Source organism: Aplidium turbinatum, chromosome 5, assembly GCF_918807975.1.
Source record: "Aplidium turbinatum chromosome 5, kaAplTurb1.1, whole genome shotgun sequence".
Lineage (NCBI taxonomy): Eukaryota > Metazoa > Chordata > Ascidiacea > Aplousobranchia > Polyclinidae > Aplidium > Aplidium turbinatum.
Genome location: NC_137476.1, coordinates 2987873 through 3013266, shown reverse-complemented (window position 1 = coordinate 3013266; position 25394 = coordinate 2987873). Strand labels below are relative to the sequence as shown.

The 25394-nt window shown below is 35.9% G+C and overlaps 1 protein-coding gene across 1 annotated transcript in view; it reads right to left on the bottom strand.

The window, feature by feature from the left end:
- LOC145770232 (adhesion G-protein coupled receptor G6-like) overlaps nucleotides 1-25394 on the bottom strand; it is a 61136-nt gene that overhangs the window by 312 nt on the left and 35430 nt on the right. Inside the window, exons 11-21 of the mRNA XM_082581828.1 lie at nucleotides 23495-23607; nucleotides 10883-11044; nucleotides 10169-10344; nucleotides 9631-9780; nucleotides 8679-8788; nucleotides 7696-7918; nucleotides 7218-7354; nucleotides 2800-2929; nucleotides 2069-2237; nucleotides 549-639; nucleotides 172-304 (exon numbers count right to left, since the gene is read on the bottom strand). Coding sequence (XP_082437954.1) covers nucleotides 172-304; nucleotides 549-639; nucleotides 2069-2237; nucleotides 2800-2929; nucleotides 7218-7354; nucleotides 7696-7918; nucleotides 8679-8788; nucleotides 9631-9780; nucleotides 10169-10344; nucleotides 10883-11044; nucleotides 23495-23607 — 1594 coding nt within the window. The remainder of the gene's footprint in view (nucleotides 1-171; nucleotides 305-548; nucleotides 640-2068; nucleotides 2238-2799; nucleotides 2930-7217; nucleotides 7355-7695; nucleotides 7919-8678; nucleotides 8789-9630; nucleotides 9781-10168; nucleotides 10345-10882; nucleotides 11045-23494; nucleotides 23608-25394) is intronic.

Below are 25394 nucleotides of genomic sequence, written 5' to 3'. Positions count from 1 at the left end.
CTTTCGTCGGAAGCCAGTTACATCTTCTCGGCTGCCTTTCCTTCAGCACTTACGTCAGCCCAGTTTATTTGAGGTGTGAGGTGTTTATAAATAACCAGTTTAAGTCGGGTATCGATACAGAATCGCATTATTGGAAATCTAAAGCCAACGCCAAGCAAATAATCCACTTACGGTTTCTACACAAAGTTTTGAATTCCCTTTTTTATTATCAGCATCTGATGGGAGTGTTAGTTTGCTGGTTCGTATCTTGGTTTGTAGTTCAAACATCGGACGATTCTTCGCTTTACCATTTGAACGAATTTCACTAAACACACACAACACATAAACTTCATAGAGCGCAGTGCTTGGCAAGTGAATGATTACTAACGTGTTCGAAAACAGATATTAAGAGAAAAAATTTTGCCGTATTTATCCATTTAAGCTAAACTTTAATCACCAAACATAAGCCTTGGATACGTTACACACTTTATGTGACATGGCTACTGCATCAAAAGCTGGTGAAGCAACAAAGCATTGGCTATAACGGTCTTCTGAAAGAAAAAACTTACTATCTATTTTTGAACATCATTGCTCTTGCTTTTTGAATAAACGTACAAAGCAATCCTTGTCGCACAATGTACATCAAAAACAAAAAGAAACCTGCACATAATAATATTTAAATGCTGCCGCACAAAACCTAATTAAGTAAAAATTAACTAATCACATGACCACTTATAGCTTATTCATTAATAACTACTCTGAAAATTTTTTTTTTTTTTTTAAATATTGAATGAGTAAATATTGTCGCCACTTATTTGTTCTTTTAATATTATTTTGTCTTGATCACGCCATTAAGTTTGCGTATTCTGGTTTTATCTTTTCATTATTCCCTGGTAGTTTATGATATTAGTTTATGTCTTAATAATTAAAAATAAACAAACGCTAAACTGTATGCTGTAATGGTATCAAGGATATTTTTTATGTATTTGTTCCTAAAAATAGTCAACCTAACAATCATCCAGAACGAATGGGTAATAGGCACCAAATTATAGTGTTGATAATTTTTTTTAAATAATGACTTTCTTATGGTATAGCTCAAGGGGTGACTAACCAGTCAATTACCAAGAGCAGCATCATAAACATGAAAATCACCCCGTTTACACACCCACCCCTTTACAGTACATTATCTACATTTAGCCTGTACATTTGCATTTAATGCACATATACTACTATAAAACATGAACAGCCATAAAACAAGTAAAAAGTTTTCGGTATCTTGGGACAACAATAAACTGGGACGCCAAAGATGATAAGGAATTCAATGTACATATTGCTCAAGAAAATCATCTTTCCAGCAAATACAGTAAAATCAATATTATACAACAAGTACATATCTGTTTCTCGGGCCGTCGAGTGCAATGTCACACTTGTCACACTTGGAATCAAGTGTGATAATAAAAGAAGAAGTACATGTGCTACATCTACATATTCTATCATCTACAATTAGCCTGTCACAAAATAAAGATCTGTTAAACCTGTAGAGATTGATTCAGTTTATGACACGAAAAATCTAACCTGGTCAGCCACGTTTTAACTTTCTATTTCTGATTTTTTGTGTTAAATATACTGTCAATAAAAATGTTAGAGAAGCGAGACAAGTTAGATTATGTTTATTAATAAAAAATAAACTAAACACTAAATAGAATTTTTGTTGCGTAACCACAATAATTTCCAAACTTTTCATCATAGCTAGAAGCTAGAAGAACGTCATAAGTTAGATCATAGCAAGAATAGGCTTTCAAATGGGTTGTTGGGCTGAATAAAAAAAATGTTGCAGGAAATAAAAATAAGTTTAGATCTGGTTTGTGTGGTTAGTCTAGTTGCAGTGTAATTAGCTTCCTTATTAGTTAGCATTCTGCTTTAAACAAAGAAAACATTTTTCTTTTCAGTGCAGAAAGCAACGCCAATAAGCTCCAACTTTCCGATTTTTGTAAGAAGAAATGCTTTTGAAGCTTCAAACACTTTAGACTAAATCAAAATAAAATTCACTATAATTATCATGAATTTAGAATCTTGTTGAGGCTTTTACCTTGTAGTGAATTCAAGATAGCAAATATGTAGGAAAATGCTAGTTGTACGGTTTTACTACAGTTTGAAGCAAACACGAAGAATCCAAATATCCATGTTCCACCAACAGTCAGGAAAAGTGTCCAAGAAAACACCAAGTTGCGTTTGACGTCAGACCTACGCATGGAATTCTAAACAAATGTCATTGATACGTCATGTGTGGCAATGCAAAGTCAGCCTTTACCAATGTCAGCCTTTTACCATACAATCGAAAGAACAACCAATTTTATATCTTACCTTGAAAAGCAGATGCAAACTTTTACTTTAAAATGTAAATTTAATGCTACTGTACGATTTTAAGATAATTGGATTCTCTTTTGTACGATCTTCGAAAATGGATGAGCAATAGCGTTAGCATGAGGCCCAAGGGTACTTTTGGACTCACTGGTACCGAATCCCGGATATCCTCTCAACGGTACTGTGGATCAGCCTGAGGGTCATAGCAACATCTCCAAATTGCTGCAGCCAGCGCAATATTCGTATCAGTGTCTATGAGATCCACGTCCTCTGAAGGTCGAAACACTGGACAGTGATTTATGATGTGCTGGGCTATGGTAAGCAAATCGCAACAAGAAACCCTTGAAACTATTGTTGTGTACTTTAAATATATAATATATACTTTATTTTAATTATATACTTTTAAATATACTGTGTGTTGCTTTTAGATAATATTTATCTAAGGATTAATCTTACCTTGTTGACAGCTTTGCGACCACAAGTCACTTTATATGTTGTAATAACATAGAGAATAAGGTTGAAACCCAACAAGATGGCGCATGGTATAACAACTAAGTGTTCAATCAAATCCAGAGATATCCAACACCTTAAAAATTATAATTGTATTTTCAGTGGTATTGTGAGAATTATAATATTTCAACAAATTAAATGGGGTATTTTTCATCTGAAACGCTATGATCTGTCAACAGAACAAACTCGGCACAAAAATAACATTTCATATTTCCTGATGTTAGTTAGAGGTTTGCATTTGAATCTTTACTATCGTTGATTTTTCTTTCTACTAGCGGCTTACCTGGAAATGTTGTAAGTTTGTAAGCTGTAAGTTTAAACATAAAATATTTGATGCTTGTTTTGCGTGAAATTTGAACTTAGTAATAACTATTAACTAATAATTATATTCAAGCACCTACTACAGCTCGTAGTACAGCACTTAGTACAGCTCACACAAATTAAATTGCTAATTATGAAATATTACAACTATTTCTTCAAAAAGTAAAGCAACAATTTGTTCACGTATTCAAATCTTTTCACGTAAGCGCCCCAATAGCTCAGTGGGTTAACGCCTGACTTCTGGAACGAAGAAGCTTCAAGATCAAGCGGCGCTGGTTCGACTCTCAGAGTGTGCGCTTGAGCAACGCATTTCAGGACTGCTCTCCATTCAGCGGCATCTATTGTATGAAATAATTCCCCAGTAACAACACTTCAACAATCGGAAACTTCACTCTGTCAATCTCGGTGACCGGTCCTGAGTCAGTGATTCAAAGCTTCTGCAAGTATGTGAAACTGCCAGGATTAAGCTCTGCAAAAAGCTTTCCCAATCCGAGGATAAAGATTCAATCACATAATTTCAGGATACCAAGCTTGCTTCGTGCAATTGCTACTGTGTTTTCTACTCATCCGATATACTGCACTATATGTTGCATTTAAAGATCCAATCTTAGATTCAGCATTTTTCTTGCGTTGTATATTGTTATTATTCATAACAAATGTAGTAGAACAGAGTTAATATGATGTCTTGTCAAATTGTTTTTACTTTGACTGGTATGAACTTTGCTTATATATTTCCCATCGATACTTTATACTTCATGGATCTAAATCTGAAGTATTTCATACTTTTGTCGCACTATTGCTTACCATTAGGTCACCTTCAGTTGGGCAATGGCTGGGTCATCATAAATGTAGACACGTCTCTCTACACCAGGGCTACTCAACTGGCGGACCGCGGTCTGAATGCGGACCTTTTCAGTGTTGAATCCGGACCTTATCTGTCTCAGTATTTACTTAATTTTTTAACAAAACCAAATCCATTATCGTTGATATGCAAAAAAATGGGGTAGGCAATTTAACGTATTAGAGAACAACTACACGCCCAGTCAAGCTGGTGCAAGAGAGAAGCCCAATTACGGATCAAAAGATATGATGCCTGGAAACTCAATGTTCAAAATAAATGTATGACAAATTCCAATTTGAAATTCTTGTGTTGCAGATCGAGATTTCGGGTATTGAACCCTCTTCAGTACAACTTTATCAACAGCATAGTGCAGTAACATTTACAGCAGTTCACTTTAGAAAATTACTAAAAATGTTATGTCGTTGCCAAGAAACAAATTAGTCTGCGAGCAGTAATAACGAAAATAGCACAATTTCAAACAAGCCTTGTTGACGTCACAATGCAACCACGGAAAAAAACAAAAGTGTGAGTAGAATTCAAAAACAAGTAACAGTTTCATTTTGCAGATGTGCAGGAACAAAGTGCAGTGTTTTTATTCTTTCTGTTCAGGTCCAGACTAACAATCATTTGCAGAACTTTATAGTTCACTCCTAAATTAAGTAGAATCGGTAATTAGGCTACAGATAATTATGATATCTTTCAAGAAAAGGAACTTTGACAATGAAAATCGTTTGTTGAAGGAAGAATGGATAGAACAGTATGCTTTTATTCTTCCCACAGCCAGCTCAACTCCACTTTGCCTTATATGTAGTCAAAAAGTTGCCTTGGTGAAAAGCAGCAATATGAAACGTCATTATGAAAGCAAACATGGCGGATTTGAAAAGACATATAAACAAGGAACCGAAGAGAGAAAGAAAAAAATAAATCTGCTTAAAGCGACTGAATGCTCACTGAGAATAGCTAGCTTGGATTTTATAAAAAAATAAAAAGCCCTTCATTGATGCAGAAATTGTTAAAGAATGCATGATACAGACTGTTGAGACATTGTTTGATGGTAACCAGAGAAATGAGATAGTCAATAAAATCAATCAGATTCCGTTGTCTGATTCGACTACAATGAGGAGAACCAAACTGTTAGCTGAAGATCTTATATCGCAACTTGATGAAGGACTGAAAAATGCTCCTTGCATTTTACTTGCTATTGACGAGTCCACTGACATGATTGACATCGCTCAACTTATGATATTATGACTGGACTAAGAAAGACTACCTGCTGGAGTTGTTGGGTGTGACTGCTCTTGAAAGAAGAACACGGGGAGAAGATATCTATGAAGCCTTGATAGAATCAAGAAACATTGAAATGAAGTCAATCATTTCGCTAACCACAGATGGAGTTCCAGCTATGTTGGTCAAGGAAGAGGCCTTGTTGGACGATTACTGAAAGATAATCCCAATTTGATATCTTACCATTGTATTATCCACCAAGCAGTACTGTGTGCCAGCCTGGGAGACGAATATTGCAAAGTTATTGAGACTATTATGATGCTAGTAAACTTTCTTAGATCAACGTCCGCACTACAACATCGTCTTCTCCAAAATTTTCTTTCCGAAAACAATGAAATTTATGCAGATTTACTTGTACACAACAACTTAAGATGGTTAAGTAAGGGAAGAGTTTTGGAGAGATTTTGGTTGATTAGGGAAGAGTTAACTGGTTTTCTCGAAGGTCAAAACAATGTGAAGGCAGTGGCATTTTCGGCATTTTTAAGAGATGATGAAAAAATGGAGATTGTTGGGTTTTTGACTGACATGATGTCACACCTCAACGACTTGAATTTAAAACTGCAAGATAAAAAACACACTATTTTTGATTTGATCACAGCAATTCGTGCATTTCAGAAAAAATTAGAAATTTTCAAACATGATATTCAAAGGCAACTTGTCCATTTTCCGAGACTTTTGGAACAGAGTAAAGGAAAAAATGATTCTGGTGCCAGATATGTCCAATTTGTTGAAAAACTGATTACCAACTTTGCAATGCGATTTGATGACTTTTCTCTTGGCAAACATTTGCTGCTGTTCATTGAAAACCCATTTATAGTAACAAACATTACAGAATTCACAGTTGAAGCGAAGGACATAATTATGTAAATGGGTAGATGCAGCAAAAATTCAACTGGAGCCTATTGAATTCCAGGAGAACATAGCAGTGAAAAAACTATTCTGTGATAATACACCAGAGAAGTTTTGGTCAAAGGCAGGATTCCCAAATAATTTTCTTGCTCTTCGAAAATTAGCAGTGCAAATTCTCATTATGTTTGGGTCTACTTACAGCTGCGAGTAAGCGTTTTCAAACATGAACTTTATAAAGAATAAATTTCGCATCTGTATGACCAGTGAAAACCTTCACCATTGCCTTAGACTCGCTCTTACCACTTTTGAGTCAGGATTTAAAGAACTAGCTAGAAATAAAAAATGACAATTTTCCCACTAGCTGTGACTAACAGAACAATAAATATATTTCGCTTATTGCTTTTGCTAATATCGCTTTACCGGATTTTGTATATGGTTGTACCGTATTATATTTGTATGACTGTAAATTTATTCATGAGAGTTATCACGGACGCAGCAAATTCTAAACTTTGTAAATGCATCTTTGCTAAAAGTAGTTGAGTAGCCCAAGGACCGGATTTAGCTGATGGGGGGCCCGGGGCACTTTTAGATCAGGGGGGCCCCCGCTCAAAGAAATGTTTGCGCCTGCGGAGCGAAAATCCACCTCTACGTCTACAGTAGCATTAATCCAGCACTGCACTGCACAACATTTTGCAGAAACTTCAAAGGCTGAAAGAAAAAAAAAATAATATTATAAAATCACATTTTTCCACGTAGGGTGGCCCTTCAAAAGTTGGAGGGCCCGGGGCATCTGCACCCTCTGTCCCCCCCTAAATCCGGGCCTGAGTAGCCTTGCTCTACACTATCAGGTGGTTTGTAGAGCAAAAATCCTTAATTACTGTAAATGGCCGGTCGTCTGCACTTAATTGCGCTCACAAACAAAACTCTCTGTCAAACCTCAAAGCAACATTTTTAAACATTGCTTTTTTACATAAGAAAATGTATTAGATGTCTCAGAGATATATTATTTGTTTTGTCTGATTCCGTTATTGCCAATTCTAAAATTTAAATATAACAGTTAGATACGTACTGGTCGTTTACTTTCATGTAATTGTCAACGTCAATTCCAATCACTATGGAAACAAACACAGCTGGCATTAACCAACCCCATAGACTTGAAATGGTTACCACCATTCGATCGGTCACGTGAGCTTTGGTGTATATCACCTGGTAATAATGATAACAAGTATTCAGTTATTTGTGACTATAGTTGACATGTCAAATAGTGACAAGACATGTTTTTTTGTTCAAAGTTAGTTCATAGTCATGATATCTAACATTGTGATTATAAAATCATGAAACTGGCAACTGAAACATTAGGAAAATTGAAGTTTTACTACACTAGCATCATTTTATTAGCCAAGTTTCTATAATGGACATTTTTACCGACGCAGCCTACTGCTATTCTGCAAGAATTGCCATGATTGTTTACTGTGATTCATTTCTGAAGTAACACCTTAACGTTTGCTAATAGATCCATTTTTTTTTTTAAATAGAAACCAACTTACATGAACCATTGTCATGTAAATAAAGAAAGCTTCATTTGTCATCCAGGCCATTGCACTGAGGAAAAAGAAATGCAAAAGCACAGCGACTGCAATGCAGCCTTCGTCAGAGGATGTAACATAATCCTGTTCACTTAAAATGAGAAGAAGATTGAGGCAAAGCAACGCCAAGCATAGATTGGCCAGCAAGAAAGAGGATCGGAATTTTGTTCCAGTTGATGTTGATCTGAAAGATTACGTTATTAGGAGTAACACGATTCATTTAAAAATAACACTCAGAAAATAAAAACTGCAGTAGCCTGCATTATGTAATATAAAATTAACGAATAAACAAACCAAAAGATGGAAACGCATATATTTGCAAAACTTAAATAACAGATAGTAAAAACAAATTAGAGAACGACATAAGTTTCCTCAATAATAATAATGCTTGTTTTTATACAACGCTATATCGATCCCAGAATGCTTTGATCCTCAGCGGTTTACAAGCAGAACACTGCAAAATTTTATGTCATGAAAGCAAAAGGTTTGGTAGGAGCCTTGTGATCAAAAAAAGTACAACAGATTAATTTCATTTTGGTCATTTTTGCTCTTTGTGTAGCCTAATGATGGATTTATTGATAATTAACTACTGTAAAAGCCGTTTAAGAGACTTTTACAGCTCGTTTCGCCTTTAAGTAGAATGACCAAGAGAATCTCATGCTATAATTTATATTCAGTTTTGACTTATTTGATGATAGCCAAATTGACGGTGAAACAGGCTGTGGAAGGGTGAGTGCTTTAATAGAGATTCTCTCTTTTGTTTTAATTTGTGGTGCAAATATATTTACTGTAACTTTAAATAATACTTTACAATATATCATATTTTCATGAACAAGTTTTCAATAAAATTAAATCTCACTGTAGATTAACGGAGTTACATCAGCCTATATTAAGATAGCAATGACATGATAAGTTAATTGTCGGTCTACCAAACAATCCCTTACCTCATAAAGGCGAATATAATTAAAGTCAAGACTAAACAAGCACTTGATATCGAAGATCCAGTCAAAGTTATCCAATTCAGTGATACATTGTTAACATTATAACAAGGAGTCTGAGGAATAAATATGTCATTATTCTAACTTATAAGTTAGCCTACATTATGTAAACTTATTTGAAACAACATGGTAAGATCATAAACAAACTCTAGAAAAACTCATTCCGTTAATTGTCAAAAAAACACTAATCGTTTAAATCAATTAGGTCTATCCATGATTGACTGCTCTTCTACTTCAACACCTTCAAAATGCTCACCAATGTTTGAATTTGGTGAAGAATATAAATATAATGATAATTTATAATAAAATATAATAATAAAATATGATAAAATATAATAATAATTTAATAATAAACATAGTATAATAACATAATTCTGAATATGACTGAAGAACGAATTACTATAATACACTAAAATTAAAATTAAGAAAATATAATAATAATTTAATAATAAATATACTATAATAATATAATGTCTGAATATGACTGAAGAACGATTCACTCAAGAAATAGCGGATAGTTTTTCAGAAATGAAGTGTCACCACTTCTGATGCATGTAATTGCATGTAGTTGTCAACAATGATAACATATATACATATACACACAGTTTAAAACATTAATAAAATGAAGAAATAGTAAAAACATGGTAAAATTTTATCATCCATGAATGGCATGCAATGGCATGTTGGAAGTAGAACAATGGTGATGTGCTGATACGTTTCATACATCCAAGCGGTCCACCGTCTTCTTTTTACTATGACAAAAAACACTTTGAATCTCCAGCGACCATATGGTATGTACCCAGGGCCGTTGGAAGACAAACTTGATCCAGTAGAAAAAAGACGCCCGAGCCCCCTCAAACAAAAGACATCTAAGGTTAAAAACCCAATCTAAACTTACAAATAATGTTGCAAAGTTTGTGAGATGGTTAAAGATACAATACACTCCTGAATCTGAAGAGTTTGTTTTTGTTCCTCCATTTGTCCACAACTGAGTTGCTACATCCCAAAACACGCATTCAGTATTGGCAGCTTCTAGTTCAACGTCATCCTAAAAGTATTTACATGGGTTTACTTTAAAAAATGCTGTATATCCATCTGTGAAACGGTTGTTTTACATTATTTTATTTGCTCTGTAAAAATTGTAGAGGATTATGGATTTTAATAAAAATAAGACGTTTTGTCTTGTGCATTTCAACAAAAAATTAAATAAAGATCTGAATAAGAAACACCTGAAACTATCCCTTGTCCTATATAGTTTTTCGCTGCACCATAGGTTTATCTATAGGATAAATTGCCATTTACAAATGTAATCAACTGAATTTATGCAATTGTACTCTAGGTTGTAAAAAGGAAAACAAAAATAATCATTTAGTTGTGGGTAGCTGTCTTTACTCTACGACTAACAAGACATCAATTGTATTTAAACTATAATTTACCTTTCGAATATATGAGAAATAAAGCTCAATTGGACTTTTAAGATTTTTCACGTCATCATTTCCAACAACCGTAGCTGCCAGAATTATTTCTGAGTTTACAATTTTACCTTCAGATTGTTGGGTGATCGAATGGAAAAGAGAATCATCAAGAAACGCATAAAAACTAACACGACTTTCTGTTGATAACATAAAAGTTAAGATGCATGTATGGTTGCTACAGTATTCACTTTCCAATTTGTTTGAAATGTGCTAACGCCAAACTAGATTTCAAATTTAAACTGGAAAATCTATCTATTTGCAAAATTCAAAAATTATAATCCACACGCGACTTATATTAAAAACATCACATTTTGTAGGATACAAAGTCGAAATCAACCAAACATTTAATATACTCAACATCTACTAAAAATTGATTTGTTAAATTAGCTTTTTACTTAATGAAAAACCCATTTTGTTCTTATTCCCATCTTCAAACGATCAAATGCTAAGCACTGAAAAGTTTTATGAAATGTTCTTTCTTTAGTTGAAATTGATTTTGAATTTAAAGGATACAAGCATAAAGCACAATTTCAATACGATTTAGAATAAAAATACACGTCAATACTGCAACTTGCAAAAGTGTTTGAGAGGTAGCTAGCCAATATTGCTGTAACTACCGTAGTAGTAAAGAAACTTAGAGCTTAGTGTTATGTTTTATTGAGGTAGGCTCAATACCTGGACTTTTCTTGAAGACCTCATCTGGTACATATACAAACGATGTAACGTTTCCTTTAGTGGGCTTCATTTCAAAAATATTTAGTTGATCTTTTTGAAAGCCACGGTCACTTGGTATTGAAAGAGCTTTGAATACGTAGCCAATTCCTGGTTGCTGTACATCTGAAACATTAAAAACAACAGGTGTGTGTAAGCTGTACTAACTATAATAACTGAAGGAAATCTACAACAAGAAATAAGAACTTGAAGAAGACGGGATGTACAGAATTGCTTTTATATTTGTTTAACTAAATAATAGATACATGCAAATAAACATCAAGATGTGGTAAGCAGTAGGCTACACTGCTGTTTGCTTGATGGTAGTCTTCACAGTTTGACTGAGACGAGCTTCACCAGTATTTTGTTTTCTACTGTTTGCGCTAGTCTACTAGTGTGCGCTTCTAATGCCTCGTTGCTATAGGGGAGATCAGGGACTAGTGGGACAAAATAGATCTTTTTAAAAGGTCTAATAATTTAAAAACAATGTGCATCAAACCACATTTTTCATAAAGTTCCACTTTTGCTTACACCTTCAACATATTTTAACAAAAAAATTGATGTCTTGTTGTTTATTTTCAAGTTTTATTGCCGCATTGAAGTGTCCCACTGGTGCTCAACCTAATGGAGCATTAAAAATGGATTTACATCCCACCATAACATGTGCAATTGTGAACCAATTGTACAAAACCTCAGCTTTACAACCAATTTTATCGATCGCCAAATTTAAATCTCACATAGGCACAGGGTCAGATTAGCCTTTATCAGTGAAAGTTTTACTGTTTGTTTACTGTTTTACAATATAATATATATTAATATGTTATTTATTTATTATTGTTATTATATTATATTAATATATTATTTATTTAATATTTTATTAATATATTAGTTTGTTTATTTTGTTTGGTTACTGCTTCCTGGTCCTATCTATCTGATTTACTTGTTTTTCAGGTTTATTTTTTTCTGTTTTAGAAAATAGGTTTAAATATTTCATAACTTGATAAGTTGTTTGGTGGTTTAATTTCAAATTTCAAAACATAAGATGTGCAATTTAGTAACTAAATTTTGAGCCAAAAATTTATATTTTCATAAGAAGCTAAACAAACTTTTTTTAAACAAGCCTTTACATTTATATGAGCCTATGACATATTACATGTCATATATCACATTGCACACGACTCACGACAACGTAGCACCTTTCAAAAGCAAGATGTTTTGAGTACGGTAACTAAATTTGTGTGCAACAAGGAACTAGTTGCAAATAAACAACATATATTTTACATCGCTTTCATGCTTGCATTTCTGTATTACAAGGCATTGTTGCGACACTTTACATCAAAGAAACGTTGAAATAACTAGTTTTAATGGATTGACTCAACAAAGCTCTCAAAATCACAAAACAAGCACTACATAAAACAAAATAGAATACACAATGGGTTTGTTTAAAATTAAATTTCCAATGACTTGAAAAAAAAGAATTTGTACACCATAGTATTGTGTTATATATGTCGTAGTACATGTATGTGTTTATACTGTCCCACAGGTCCTCGAGCAAAATGTCCTGAATCCCATTCGACATATTTTTACGTGAATACTGAAAAGTTTGGGTGTTCATCAGGACAATTATTGTTTCTAGCTCTAGTTGCAACGTTCATCTGATGAAATTGAAATTAAAAGAAACAATAAACAGGATGGTTTATTGCTTCACTGACGTTTCGCGCACAATGACAATGCGCATCCTCAGAGCGAATAACATACAAAATAAAATTTTATAAAGTTATATTCTGCAGTGCGATTGAAGGCAAGAAAAAATAAAACACACAATATCTTTAAAGATTGGTCAATGATGTGTACAAATAACATACAACGAATAACAATACAACAATAAATAATAGAATATAACTAATAATACAACACAATAATAAATATAAACATAATAATAAATATAATACAACAATATAACAATAGAACGAATAACATACAAAATAAAATTTTATAAAGTTATATACTGCAGTGCGATTGAAGGCAAGAAAAAATAAAACACACAATATTTTTAAAGATTGGTCAATGAGGCGTGAAACGTGGAAAGTAACCGCTCACACATGCAATCGTACTGCAGTATATAACTTTGTAAATTTTTATTTTGTATGTTATTCGTTCTGAGGATGCACGTTGTCATGGTGCGCGAAACATCAGTGAAGCAATAAACCATCCTGTTTATTTTTACTTTTACTTTCACTTTCATCAGTGAACTTTGCAACTAGTGCTAGAAACGATATTTTTGCCTCTCGGTCCAAAACTTGAAAAAAATTAACCTTGCAGTTTTTGGTAAATGATAGAGCAAGTTATAAAGATTAATTTGGCTTAATCTAAAAATTACTTCATACAAAGTTACTGTTAAATCAAAATCAACAAAGGAAATCCGACCACTCCTATTTACTTCAACAAGTGAAAAAAACTGTTTATGATGTCATGCTTGAACTACAAAAAATTATGTCATTAAACTACTACATAATCAAACGACATTGAGCAATATCTTGGTTTCACAGCCAGAAATTTCAGTCATTTACGTTTATCACAGTTCAAGAAAACGATAGTGTCCTACTGGTAAAGCGTCCCACAGGTCACCGATCTCCCCTAGAAAAAACTTGTATTGTTGAAATTGGTTTTTAAATTTATCTTGAGCAAGGTTGCGTCATTTGATCAGTAGATTATCTAATTGGTTGTAAATAATTTAGCTGCAAACATAAATCAATATTAAAAACCACTTAGATATCATGGCCAAATCTTGATTTTGAAAATTACGTCGCTCGGACGAGTGCGAATGATCACAATTGTTCGATCTAGTCGCTCTCACCGTGCGCAAGACCAATATACAGTAGTTGGTTTCGATGCCGCAGCTTTTTATGGCGCATTTAATTTTGCTTTATGGCTATTGGCCTTTTGTCTGAACGGCGCTATGAAGAATCTGAATTCCAATGACAATTGCACTCTGACACAAACAATCAAGCGATAATGCGATTACATCAGATAACAATAGTCCAATATTGGCTTCTCCGGAATAGTCCAATACTATACCAAGTAAAAATGCTGGCAGTATCCAAATTAAGTGCCCACAGTAACTTAAGTTGCGAAATATTAATTACGCCCTTAACGGGTGTTACGGACAATTGTTCCCCAGATAAAACATAAATTCTTTAACGTCATAATTTACCTTGCGTCTACCTCATGGAATATTTCTGTAAATGAGGAACTCTTACATCATCTTGAATTAAAAAATATTGCATCAGACAGATTCACCTCGTGTGAAATTACTCAACAAAGTATTTGACTGTTACGTAACAGAGGTGAGTTGTGTGCGTTTGAAATGTAGCAATGAGTTTCGTCATTCTGTAGATTGTCGATGAGAAAACTGGTCAGGTATTAAACAGTTCTGCGTTGCGTACTAGCTAGACGAAATTTCCGTTATTTATCCAGACATCTGTTTTGTTGATGACAAGTTGTTTTGAGCGTTAGTGCGTACCATGTTGCGTGCTATTTTTAACAGCCCGTGTTGCTGTGCTCTCTTGAAATACACTTCATGAAAGGACTTTTTCAGAAGACTGTTTTCTTTCGGTCATCGCATACAGACGAAGGGTTTGGGAATTTCATCCTACAACTTTCCCATGGAGATATATGGTTTACCGCTGTGACCAACGGGTTAACTTATATCCATTTTATTTTTGATATTAGGTAAGGTAAAAGTGGTCCCATACTTAATTCCAAGTGTCGATGATAAGAATATGAGTCTCTGATTGCACTAAGTTTTCGGCACTACAAAGATTATGGTGGCCAGCTCCTTTCTCTCGGCCACCCAATTTATTGCACTCTAGGAGAGGTGAGCGGTGTTTTCAACAACCAGTTGAAGACGGGAATCCATCCAAGTTTGTATTATTTTGCTATTACCTTGTCAAACAAAAAAGTGTTTTCTATTTGAGCTACAGCCATAGACTCCTTAAGTTAAGGACTGGAACCTCCCATGCTCGTAGTTTGTCCCATGCTCGGAGTTTGTCCCATGCTCGGGGTTTGTAACTTGTGTCTGAATGGTTAACTTGAGTCTTGGGCAAAATGACTTCTAGTAAAGCTAGATACACAATCTTAGAATCCATTTTAGGGTTTTTAAGGATGGTGAGTTCAATAGTGCTACTTTCAACACCATTTGAGGTCATTTTCAAAGCCAAAATATCATATTTTAAGGTTAAATTACAGAATTGTGGTCATTTTTTCCCATTTTTTGCGTCTAACTCGCAAAGCAAAACTGTTTAAAAGAAGTCAGTGACGAAACATAATATTGTGCACCTACTGCATCTATTGTGTGAGATATTTTTTCTAAACTGCCTAAGTTCTTTGAAGTTCACGTGTTTACGAATGGCGATATATTGATAAATGCTCTTTTTGGCGGCATAGCAGCTTTTTCCTGAAGATAGTTGAAAAAAACTGAAGTTGAAAAAAGTTTCTTGGTTTGAAGCAATTAAGAAAAAGCACTTTGTTTTGAGAAATGTTTTGAGTATTTCATACGCCCTTGCAAAACATGGCGGTTCTAAGCTTTTGTGACGTAACAATTCATTGAAAGCATAGCCCCTAGATATTTAATTCATTGCGTAGAGAAACAACATTCCATGATTTCATCGAAAATATTCTTTTCGATTTCTTGCTTTTTTATTACAACTTAGGAATTTCAAACCACGTAAAAATTTATCTGAAACAAGCGGGCTTGTGCCTGAAATATTATCAGACAGTTTGTAGCCAAACGTGGGCCAAGAGTTCTGTTCATTTGTGAACTTGGTTTGTGACAGCGTTTTGTAAGCCAGTTCGGAATTATTTAGTAAAACGAGATTTTTAGAATTCGGATAAACAGCTTTAAAGAGATTGCTTCATGTGAGTACAAATTGATTACTAATTTGTAAATTTAGCTTTTGCTATGTGTTAAACGTCTGACATATCCATCAGGCGCATCAGCCTTGTACTCGCTGGGTCCACTTGGAAAAAGGCTTACTTAATGACAAAATTTTATTGCGCGTGATCTATGTATAATGAAGATAGTAATGAGGTATCATCAGAGTTCCTACATAATTTGAATAAAGGTGGACTGAGTGTGCCGACTATGTCAACTGTCTTTTTTGTACATAATGCCTGTAATTTGCATCACAAGACTGAAATGCGATGCCGGCTTCATTTTGCTGAGCTGTTATTGTTTGTAGATGCACCTTTAGCCAGTGCCAGAATAAAAAAGATATATATTAACGATAGTGTCGAAAAACTGTCATTGGCAAATCCAATGCTGAGCTACTCATTTCTACAATAGAGCAATGGGACTTATTGGATTACAGTGTTCAACTTATTTCACAAAGAAGTTTTTCAGTGCTACACATTTAAAGACAGTTTATGCTACTGCCATGACACATATAGAAAAACTTTTCAGGCTAAATAGGCATTCCCTGCAATCCTTGAGTGGAAGCTCTTCACCGACAGCTCATCTAGAAGTCTCACAGCTGTATTGTTGAGTAATGCAGACAAGTGTCCCTCCATTCTTCCGGCTTACTCAGTTTATATGAAGGAAGAATATTAAAACATCAAAATCGTGATGAGTGCATTGAAGTAGAACCTCTACAGTACAATTGGGAGGTTGTTGGTGATTTCAAGATAGTGGCCTTCATAATGGCGCTTCAGGGTGGTTCTATCAACTTTCAATGCTATCTTTGTCTCTTGGATAGCAGAAACATAGCTTTTCACTACAAGAAGAGGAATTGGCCTCCAAGAACCAGCTATGAGATTTAGTCCTGTAGAATTTCGTCTAAAAATGGGTCAACCTAGAAAAAATTCTTATAAAGACGAATTATATATCGTTGGAAAGATAATTTTATCAGCTTTTCAATGATGGGTTTTGTCATTTTTTTTACTTTGGGGAAAAAAAGTTACGACCAAAAACGTGCCGGAGGGGTAAAAATTGAAATTAGGAAAAAAATTAACATAAGAATATTTATTTTCTTATTATTCCTGTAGTGGGTGAACAAAAGGTTAGAAACTTATGAATTATCAACAGTAAAGCAGAATATAGATGCAAAAGGTATAAATGAAAATATAAATATATATATGTTTCAGGGGGTAAGAGTGAGCAAGACGGGGGGAGGGGGCACCAGTAAAGCTGTCGTTGTTTATTATAACTATGTTATGTTATAGGCTAGTTTACTTACTACAGTTAGTGTGACACATTGCAGATGGATTCAAGTCAAGAAGAAACAGCAATTTGTGTTAAGTGTCTATCGGACTGTTGATTCACTGTGTCATGCTGGAGCTTATTTCTGCGAGAGTGGTAGTAGCCTACCACACACCCTTTGGACACGATATTTGGTCATGCTTTGAAAATCGATTGTGAAACGTTGGTTGCAATGGAGAAAAATAGAGAAAATGACCATATTACATACATCTATACATCATGCCGTAATTTCTTGAGAAACCATGCGAGATCCAAGCAACGTCCAGCCTCAAGCAATGAACAATCCAGTAGCAAGACAGTATCGACCAGGTCAGATCAACAGTCGTTCGACTTTAAAAAGCAGTGTTTTTACTGTGGATATACAGGAGTTGTATGTTTGATGAACGGCACCCTGATCAAAATAAATTTGAAGAGGTGCAGACAAAATCGTCAGGAATATATTACGTAACAATTGCTTTATGCCAAAGTAGAGACGATGAACTTGCTAAAACTGTTCAGAAACGACTGCTTAGTGCACACGACCTGGTGTTTGCTGAAGCCAGATACCATGTACCATGCAGAACAAGGTTTGAAAATGCTGCTCAGTATTCAACACCTGGTCGTCCAACATCCACTGAAAAAATGACATTGTTTAATACTGTATGTAAAAAAAAAGGAACATGATAGGCTATGGACTTGTAGGCTACACCGTTGTCAGTATAGGATTGGAATCATGATATAATTACAGAATGCCACCCAAACCGTATTGTTTTTCATATTTACTTTCAGGAAGACCTTCACAATCGCTTTATTGATCTTCTCTGGAGTGCATCTTACATCTTCAAGAAGTCACCCCCCAGTTGGTCTGGATACATGAGTGCGAAAACAACATCGCAATCTAAGCCAAAGTCTGTTGTAACCATGTTGCGGTACCGGTGATCGACTTACATGCCACAGATTTAACAACTTAACACTCGTTTCTATCGTTTGTGGTTGAACAGTGCCAAAAACTGAATGTCCGAATGGCATGTGTAACCTTCAACCAACAGCTTCATATAAATGCATACGACATAAAATCATCAAATAACATGAGCGTATTTGTTCGATTGGGCGGCTTTCACCAGCTTATGAGTTTTCTGGGATCAATTGGTTCTTTTATGGAAGGAAGTGGCTTGAGAAGAGCTCTTGAGACAGCATACGCTCCTGTAACTGTAGGTAGGGCACATGTTTAGTGGGAAGACAGTTCCCCGCGCTGTTCGAGGTCATCTGTTATGCGCAACAGCTATTCTGTAGCTTATGTTGGAAGAATTTTGGAGTGAGTTGACGCCCGGAGAGCAAAGTGCTTTGGAGAAATTTTGTGACTCAGACAGTCCTTCTGATCATAATAATGATAACATTGGGCATAAGATGATGGCATTTTTCACCGATAACAAGGAGCAGTTCACTCGAGAATCACGTACATCAGCTCTGTGTTTGATCTATGTTAATTACGTTTCAGTTGTGCTGGAATTTATTCAAGCAGAGAGAACAAGCAACTGGTTACTACACATTTCTGCGTCAAAAAGCATGCTGAAGCTATTTGCTGCCACAGGTCACAACAATTGTGCAAAAACATGTCGCCTGTATCTTTAAACAATTGCAGAATTGGAAACAAGTCCCCCAGATGTCTACCAGCAATTTATGTACGGAAATCACATCGTCAGGCGTTCTAACAAACAATTGTATGGGCAGAATTCTGAACTGATTCTCATGAACTCTTTAAAAGGAAAAGGCGGAGTCATTGGCAAGGGCACCACCGATAATGTATTAAGGGTGTGGAATAAAAAACCATGCATAATGTATTAAGGGTGTGGAATAAAACAATGCACAGGTGTGCAAAAGTGACAGATGCACTCAGTACAGTCTCATCATTGTCAAATTCTGATGATAAACACAAAGAGGCATTTGCTGGAAGAATCAAACGTGATAATGATGATTTAAAAAAAGTACAAACCTGGTTTTGTTCACATAATCCGTTGGAGTTCAGCTTATGGCTCTAGACTCAGGGTTGATTGATAACAACAACAGTGTGACCTGTGACCGATCTGAGGAGATAGGGGCGTTTATCCAAATTGAACTTGATGATAAAACCTTTACTAATTGTTCCTTCAAGAGGAAGAAGCCAATAAATGCTATCAGACAGAGCCTTTATGCCAGTCTAAAAATTGGTCATGATACTATCGCCATTGATCCATTAACACACTTTTTGAGATTGGTTGTTGTCATAGAGAGAAAGCCAGAAAACGAAATTGCAGACTACCGGTACTTCTTCTACGAGTTATCACCGTACCCAATATCACTGTTTAAAGATGGAGTTTTACGAACTGCGCAAAAATCAAAACTGAAGTCATACATCTTGCACAAAGTTGAAATGACAAAAGAACCTGACTCCATTAAAATTATTGATGGCGGTGCCTTGTTGTGGTGTTGTGACAAAGAAGAATGAGAAGTTCCATGAGTTCTTCAAAGAGTACATCAGTTTTCTTCAGCACTTGTGCGACAACGTTATTGTTTTTGATGGCTACAGGGTTGGTTTTGAATCTTTATCCTCGGACTGACAAAGCCTTGACAGGTTATTCCTGATAGTTTCGCATACTTGTAGAGGCTTTTGACGCAGGGCCGGTTACCGAGATTGACAGAGTGAAGTTTCTGATTGTTGAAGTGTTATTGCCGGGAAATTATTCCATCCATTAGGTCCATCTGAATGAAAAGCAGTCCTTTGAATGCGTTGCTCAAGCGCACACACCGAGCTTCGAACCAGCGCAGCTTGATGAAGCTTCTTCGTTCACGAAGTCACGGGCTAACCAATTAAGCTATGGGGGTAGAGGCACATGGGAAACGACCACAGAAGTACAAGGAAATGGTCATGTCTAATCGTTCACTTGTTGATCCGGCTCTTCTTCCACCATCACCACGAGCTGCATACTATCACGGCCTCAGAGTATATCACCAGCTGAAAGTTTGGAGAACTTTAAGCAACTCAGATTTGAAACCATTGTCATTGGGTTGGCAGAAGAAAGTTGACATGTTTTCTCCAGTCATGACGGATGTAGCTGCTGCACCAAAAAATGTCTTGAAAATCTTTCGATGTAGCTGCAAGGGATCATGTGACAGACGCTGCTCTTGTCGGAAAGCGGGCTTAACAGGCACATCATCAAGCAAAGAATGACACGGTGTCAACCAAAGATTCCACCCATCAAAAACGCTCTGGTACGACGTCTCAAACTGTTGAATTGAATGATCAAAATTCTTGCCAAACTGAAAGGAACATCTTTTTCTCAAACTATACAAACAAAGATTTGTGGTGGCTTTAACGAAACAACTGGAGTTGAATGGTTTTAAAGTTCATTTGTGCCCTAGTGTTGCAGATACAACAATCGTTCAAGTTGCTTTGATTCGGTAGGTAGGAAACCTGTAACTGTGTACTCCGACGATACTGATGTTCTTTTCTTACTAGTGCATCCGTGACTATTCTAATATCTTCTTGCCAAACATTACAAGAGGGAAAAACTACCAGCAAAGACAGTGCTACAGAGTTAGAGATGTTATTGCGAAGGTAGATGTTCTTGTTTTGGAGTGGCTGTGATACAACTTCAGCAGTTCATAAATTCGGCAAGATGTCTATTTGAGAAGTTGTAATCAAGCAAGTTTGCGAAATGTTGCCGATGTTTTCTACGAAGACGACATGTCTCCACACCAAGTTGGCAGGGCTTGGATACGGTTCTTCGAACTTTTAAACTTGTCTACATATAGGCCTACTTTACCACAAATCATTAAACAGAAGTACGAGGAAATGGTCACATCTAATCGTTCTCACATTGATCCGGCTCTCCTTCCACAATCACCACGAGGTGCATACCACCACGGTCTCAGAGTATAGCCTATCATCAGACATGAACAAATATTACAGTCGTGTTTGATGACGAATTGGGAGAAGAGAGAAATTTTATGGATGCGTTTGCATCACTTTGAGTGAAATGCGTTTACATTTTATTAGAACTTAAAACTGTAAATGTCGTTTTTACATATTCACAGCTGGTTTAACCCTAGCAAGACCGGGCTTTTTTGGCACTCCAGGACTTGGGGGACACAGTGTTTTTGTAACAAAACACCCTATGAAATAGCATTTTAACTTAAACCTTCTTCACTACGTCCTAGATACCTTTTATGTGTTGCTTACAGTTACATACCCTTGCTTATAAAAGAAAAACCTTTTATTTCGGTGAAATCTATCCTGTTATCTCCGTCTCGGTCAACTTTTACTCCCTTACACGTGTGATATATACCTCCTAATTAGGTTATGTTTTATATTTTTGCTTTCCGATTGTTAGTTTGCTTTGTTGATAGTAATATTCCAATTTATGGTGTTGTATTCTGTTACAAAGGTAACGTATTTTAGCTTATAATTGTATTATAATATTGAGCAAATTAGTGTTTTACCCCCCCCCCCCCCCCGGCACGTTTTTGACCGCAACTTTTTTCCCCAAGGTAAAAAAAATGACAAAACCCATCATTGAAAAGCTGATAAAATTATCTTTCCAACGATATATAATTCGTCTTTATAAGAATTTTTTCTAGGTTGACCGAAAATTCTACAGGACTATTGGACCTTATAATGTAAAACAACAACTTCTGATACATGCAGCAAAAATACTGATGTCTTCTCTGCACATAAAACTAGGTCTTAAAAGACTCTACAGAGGGTGGAGCATTCAAACAATTAAAGAGCTGTTTTAAAAACTGCAAAATGCAAATACCAAAGCTGGAGTATTTACGTGATCTGAAGTGAAGCCACTGATAAACTCCATTTATTTTCCTGATCGAGATGCTGTTTGAAGTTTAACAGACAGCTTGGACCTGTTTCCTGTCTGTATAGTTAACAGATGTTTTGGCAACCACAAGACAGAGAACTACAGGGTGCTTTTTGATCAACTCAGGGATGCGTATTAGAATATGGGATGCAGGATGTCACTGAAACTACACGCACTACATGCTCATCTTGATCAATTCAAAGATAAAAGGGCGACTCCTCAGAGAAACAAGGTGAAAGATTTGATCAAGATATCAGGTTTTTGAGGAACGCTATTTAAAGGCAAGTTGACGTACAATGATTCTAGGGTTCTTACCGGTGGTTGTTACATCATTACTTACGTCATAACATTCGTTCTTACAAGTTCGTACCCCAAAGTATGATGGAAGACTACATATGAGCCGTTTACGTGAAAGAACATCGCCAATCTCAAAAAAAAACAAAAAAACATTTCTTTATAATTATGTTATAAGTTGTAAGTGCTTTAAGTGACGACGTATAAGTTTGCTCTGTAATAATTTTGACCAAAGGCCTGTAGCAGGGTATTCAGGCCATTCAGGGTATTCAGGCCATTCAGGGTATTCAGATCGTGTTTGTAGCCTAAATTAAAATCGCGTTTTATGCATGTTTTTTCTTGTTTATTTATTCAAAGAATCTCTCAAACAACGTTCATCGTCATTATTTTACAATGACAACACAGACAGTAATCTCAGATTTAACTTCTTTATATTGATTTAAAAAGATATAGTGGGAGTCATTGCATTAAAAAAGCACAATTAGCCAGAAAATCCAATAAATGAATCTCATTAAGTCAAAACCGAAGTTTGAATTTTATGAATGCTTATTGTTGTTGATTTAGGCCATATTAAATCAGAAAATAACAGTTTTAGCCCAAGGACAAATTTTGTGTTACATAGTGTTATAGCCATAGTGTTGAGAAATGCGTACGATGTTGATGTAATAACATGTTTCGTCACGACTTCTTTAAAAATGTTTTGCTTTACCAGTTAGACGCAAAAATGGGCAAAAATGACTAATATTCAGTAATTTGATCTTAAAATATAATATTTATATTTCAGCCCAGAACTCAAGTTAATCCTTCAGACTCAAGTTACAAACCTCGAGATCGTAACATTCCAGTCTTTATCTAAAGGAGTTTATGGCTACAATAACAACCAACATGTCAGTAGAGCAATGAACTGGAAATAGTTGCACAACGTTGGGGAGGCTATAACGTGAAACAATAGTTGAATGGATGGAACAGTCTCTATCTAGCATAGACGAAAGTCTTCATAGCATAGAACTAAAATTAATTAGCTATTTAGAATTTTTTTAATCATAATCTCGATTACAAAGTCCATTCAACATTTTATTCATCTGTAACGTTCAAAGTTCTTTTGGGCTTTCTGTTCGTATGTTTAAGGTACTAGTGCCGCATTTCATAAATATTTGCCCAGCCAGATTAATTTTAGAAGTAGTTTATTTATTTTACTTTTTGAATTTATTTGCGCAACTGCAAATCCGAGTGTCGCTGCAACTTCTTCATAATTTTTTCCGTCCTCTAATACCACGTTTTTCCCGACGGCATCAAGTATGTCCAATATTCTAAACAATGTATTGCTTGGTTACCATCAGATAATCCACAACACAACTGTACTCCTTGTTCTGACCTGCTTTAATTTTTATTGAAACTACCCAGACAAAAATTTTGTATGGCCTCTATGCGGGCCACGGGAGGCCATTGATCGGATAGCTCGGAGTATGCTAGGATATTCGTCGGCGTTACCGAAGGTTATCTGCCGCCACCGGGACGCCGCTTGTAGTCCGAAACCTCGAAAATCTATATTCGGTATTTGGTCGGATTAGCCTACCATCGGCCAAAGAAAATGTGTTTCCAGAGGATAACTTCGACTAGTGCTAATATTAAGTTAAAGCTATTGATTGCGTTAGACAAGTTAACGTATTGAATTGAACAATAATTTTGTACCATAAATGCGTAAGTAGGGCCTATGCTGTAATTTCGGCTCTTTCACTGGTAACTGGGCAACATTTGGAAATTAGCAATGTTGTTTTGACCTGGCCCGTTTGCTTTCTTGCAAGAATTAGCTGAACAGAAGTGTGGGGCACGGGGCAAGCTAAAAGAGTAAGGGGCAAGGCAAAATACTCAACCAAAATGGTCATAAGAAGTTAGGCTAGATCAATTGTCAATGCATGTAGCCTACTTGGGCAATGGATAGGTAGTAGCATGGTGATCTCTTGATTTCAATTTGATTGATTAATTTTTGTATTTTTATCCTGCACAGCGTTAAAGCTGACTTAAGCGCTTCCGCTTACGGCACGCGTCTGACCCGCGCTACAGCCGATGGCATTTTCTGTTTCCGGTTGTCTACTCAAAATGCGAATACAATTTGGAACTACTATTAGGCTACTCGCTTTGATGCATCACTGGGTAAAGGCAATCGTAGTAGAGTTTTTTGCCGGAAGAAACATCATCAGGCGCTGGCTGGAGTCGAACACCCGGCGCTGGTTGGATTCGAACACCCACGCCTTAACCACCAGGCCAAGCTGCCTTCGGCATAAAAACGATAAACGTGAACTGAAACAGTTTATCAGAATCCCTAGGCCAAGAGCAGGGGTTCCCACACTTTTTTTCATCGGCACCCTTTGGGCAATTTTATAGGTTCGAGTGTAGGCTATCCCCAAATTTGTGAGAGTAGCCTACCGGTATGTGAAAAACGTGCCACATTCAAATTTAATCAATTACACTCACAAAAGAAGAGCTGGGTAAGAAGAACCTTTTAGACTTAATGTAGCCTACCCGTTGCTAAGTGCAACTGTAGGCTAGGCCTAATACTGGGGGTACAATATTGCCTAACCCAGATCGGGACCCCCTAGTCAGCTGGTCTAGACCTTCATGACATGCCGCCCATGTAGCCTACCTCGCAAGCTAAAATATCTTCACCCATTTTGCTGAATGTAGGCTGTTTGGAGAAAAACGGTTCTTCTCTCGAAAGCCCCAATCAAGTTTTAATTGTTGCTTTTTTTCTTTCTCTTCGAGTCGTTTCAGCATAAAAGTTTTGCGATTTCAAAAATTCAAAGTTTCTTGCGTAATTCACGTGACCACCTGAACTGCGCGCGCTTCTAAGGCCAGAGCTGCCAATTCGTATATTTATATACCAAATTCCTAAAATCTGCTATATGTTTTTCAGGCTTAAACAATGAAAACTATTAATACTACAAAAAGTGCTCAATGCCAAGCAAAAAGCAAGGCAGAGCAAAATTATTTTTTAGGAATGGTAGGCTGTGTAAATTTTTGGTTTACTACATGTTCAAACAATGGTATATTTTTAGCCTGCGAGAAAAGTGGCGCAACTGCCTAGAGCAAGGAGATT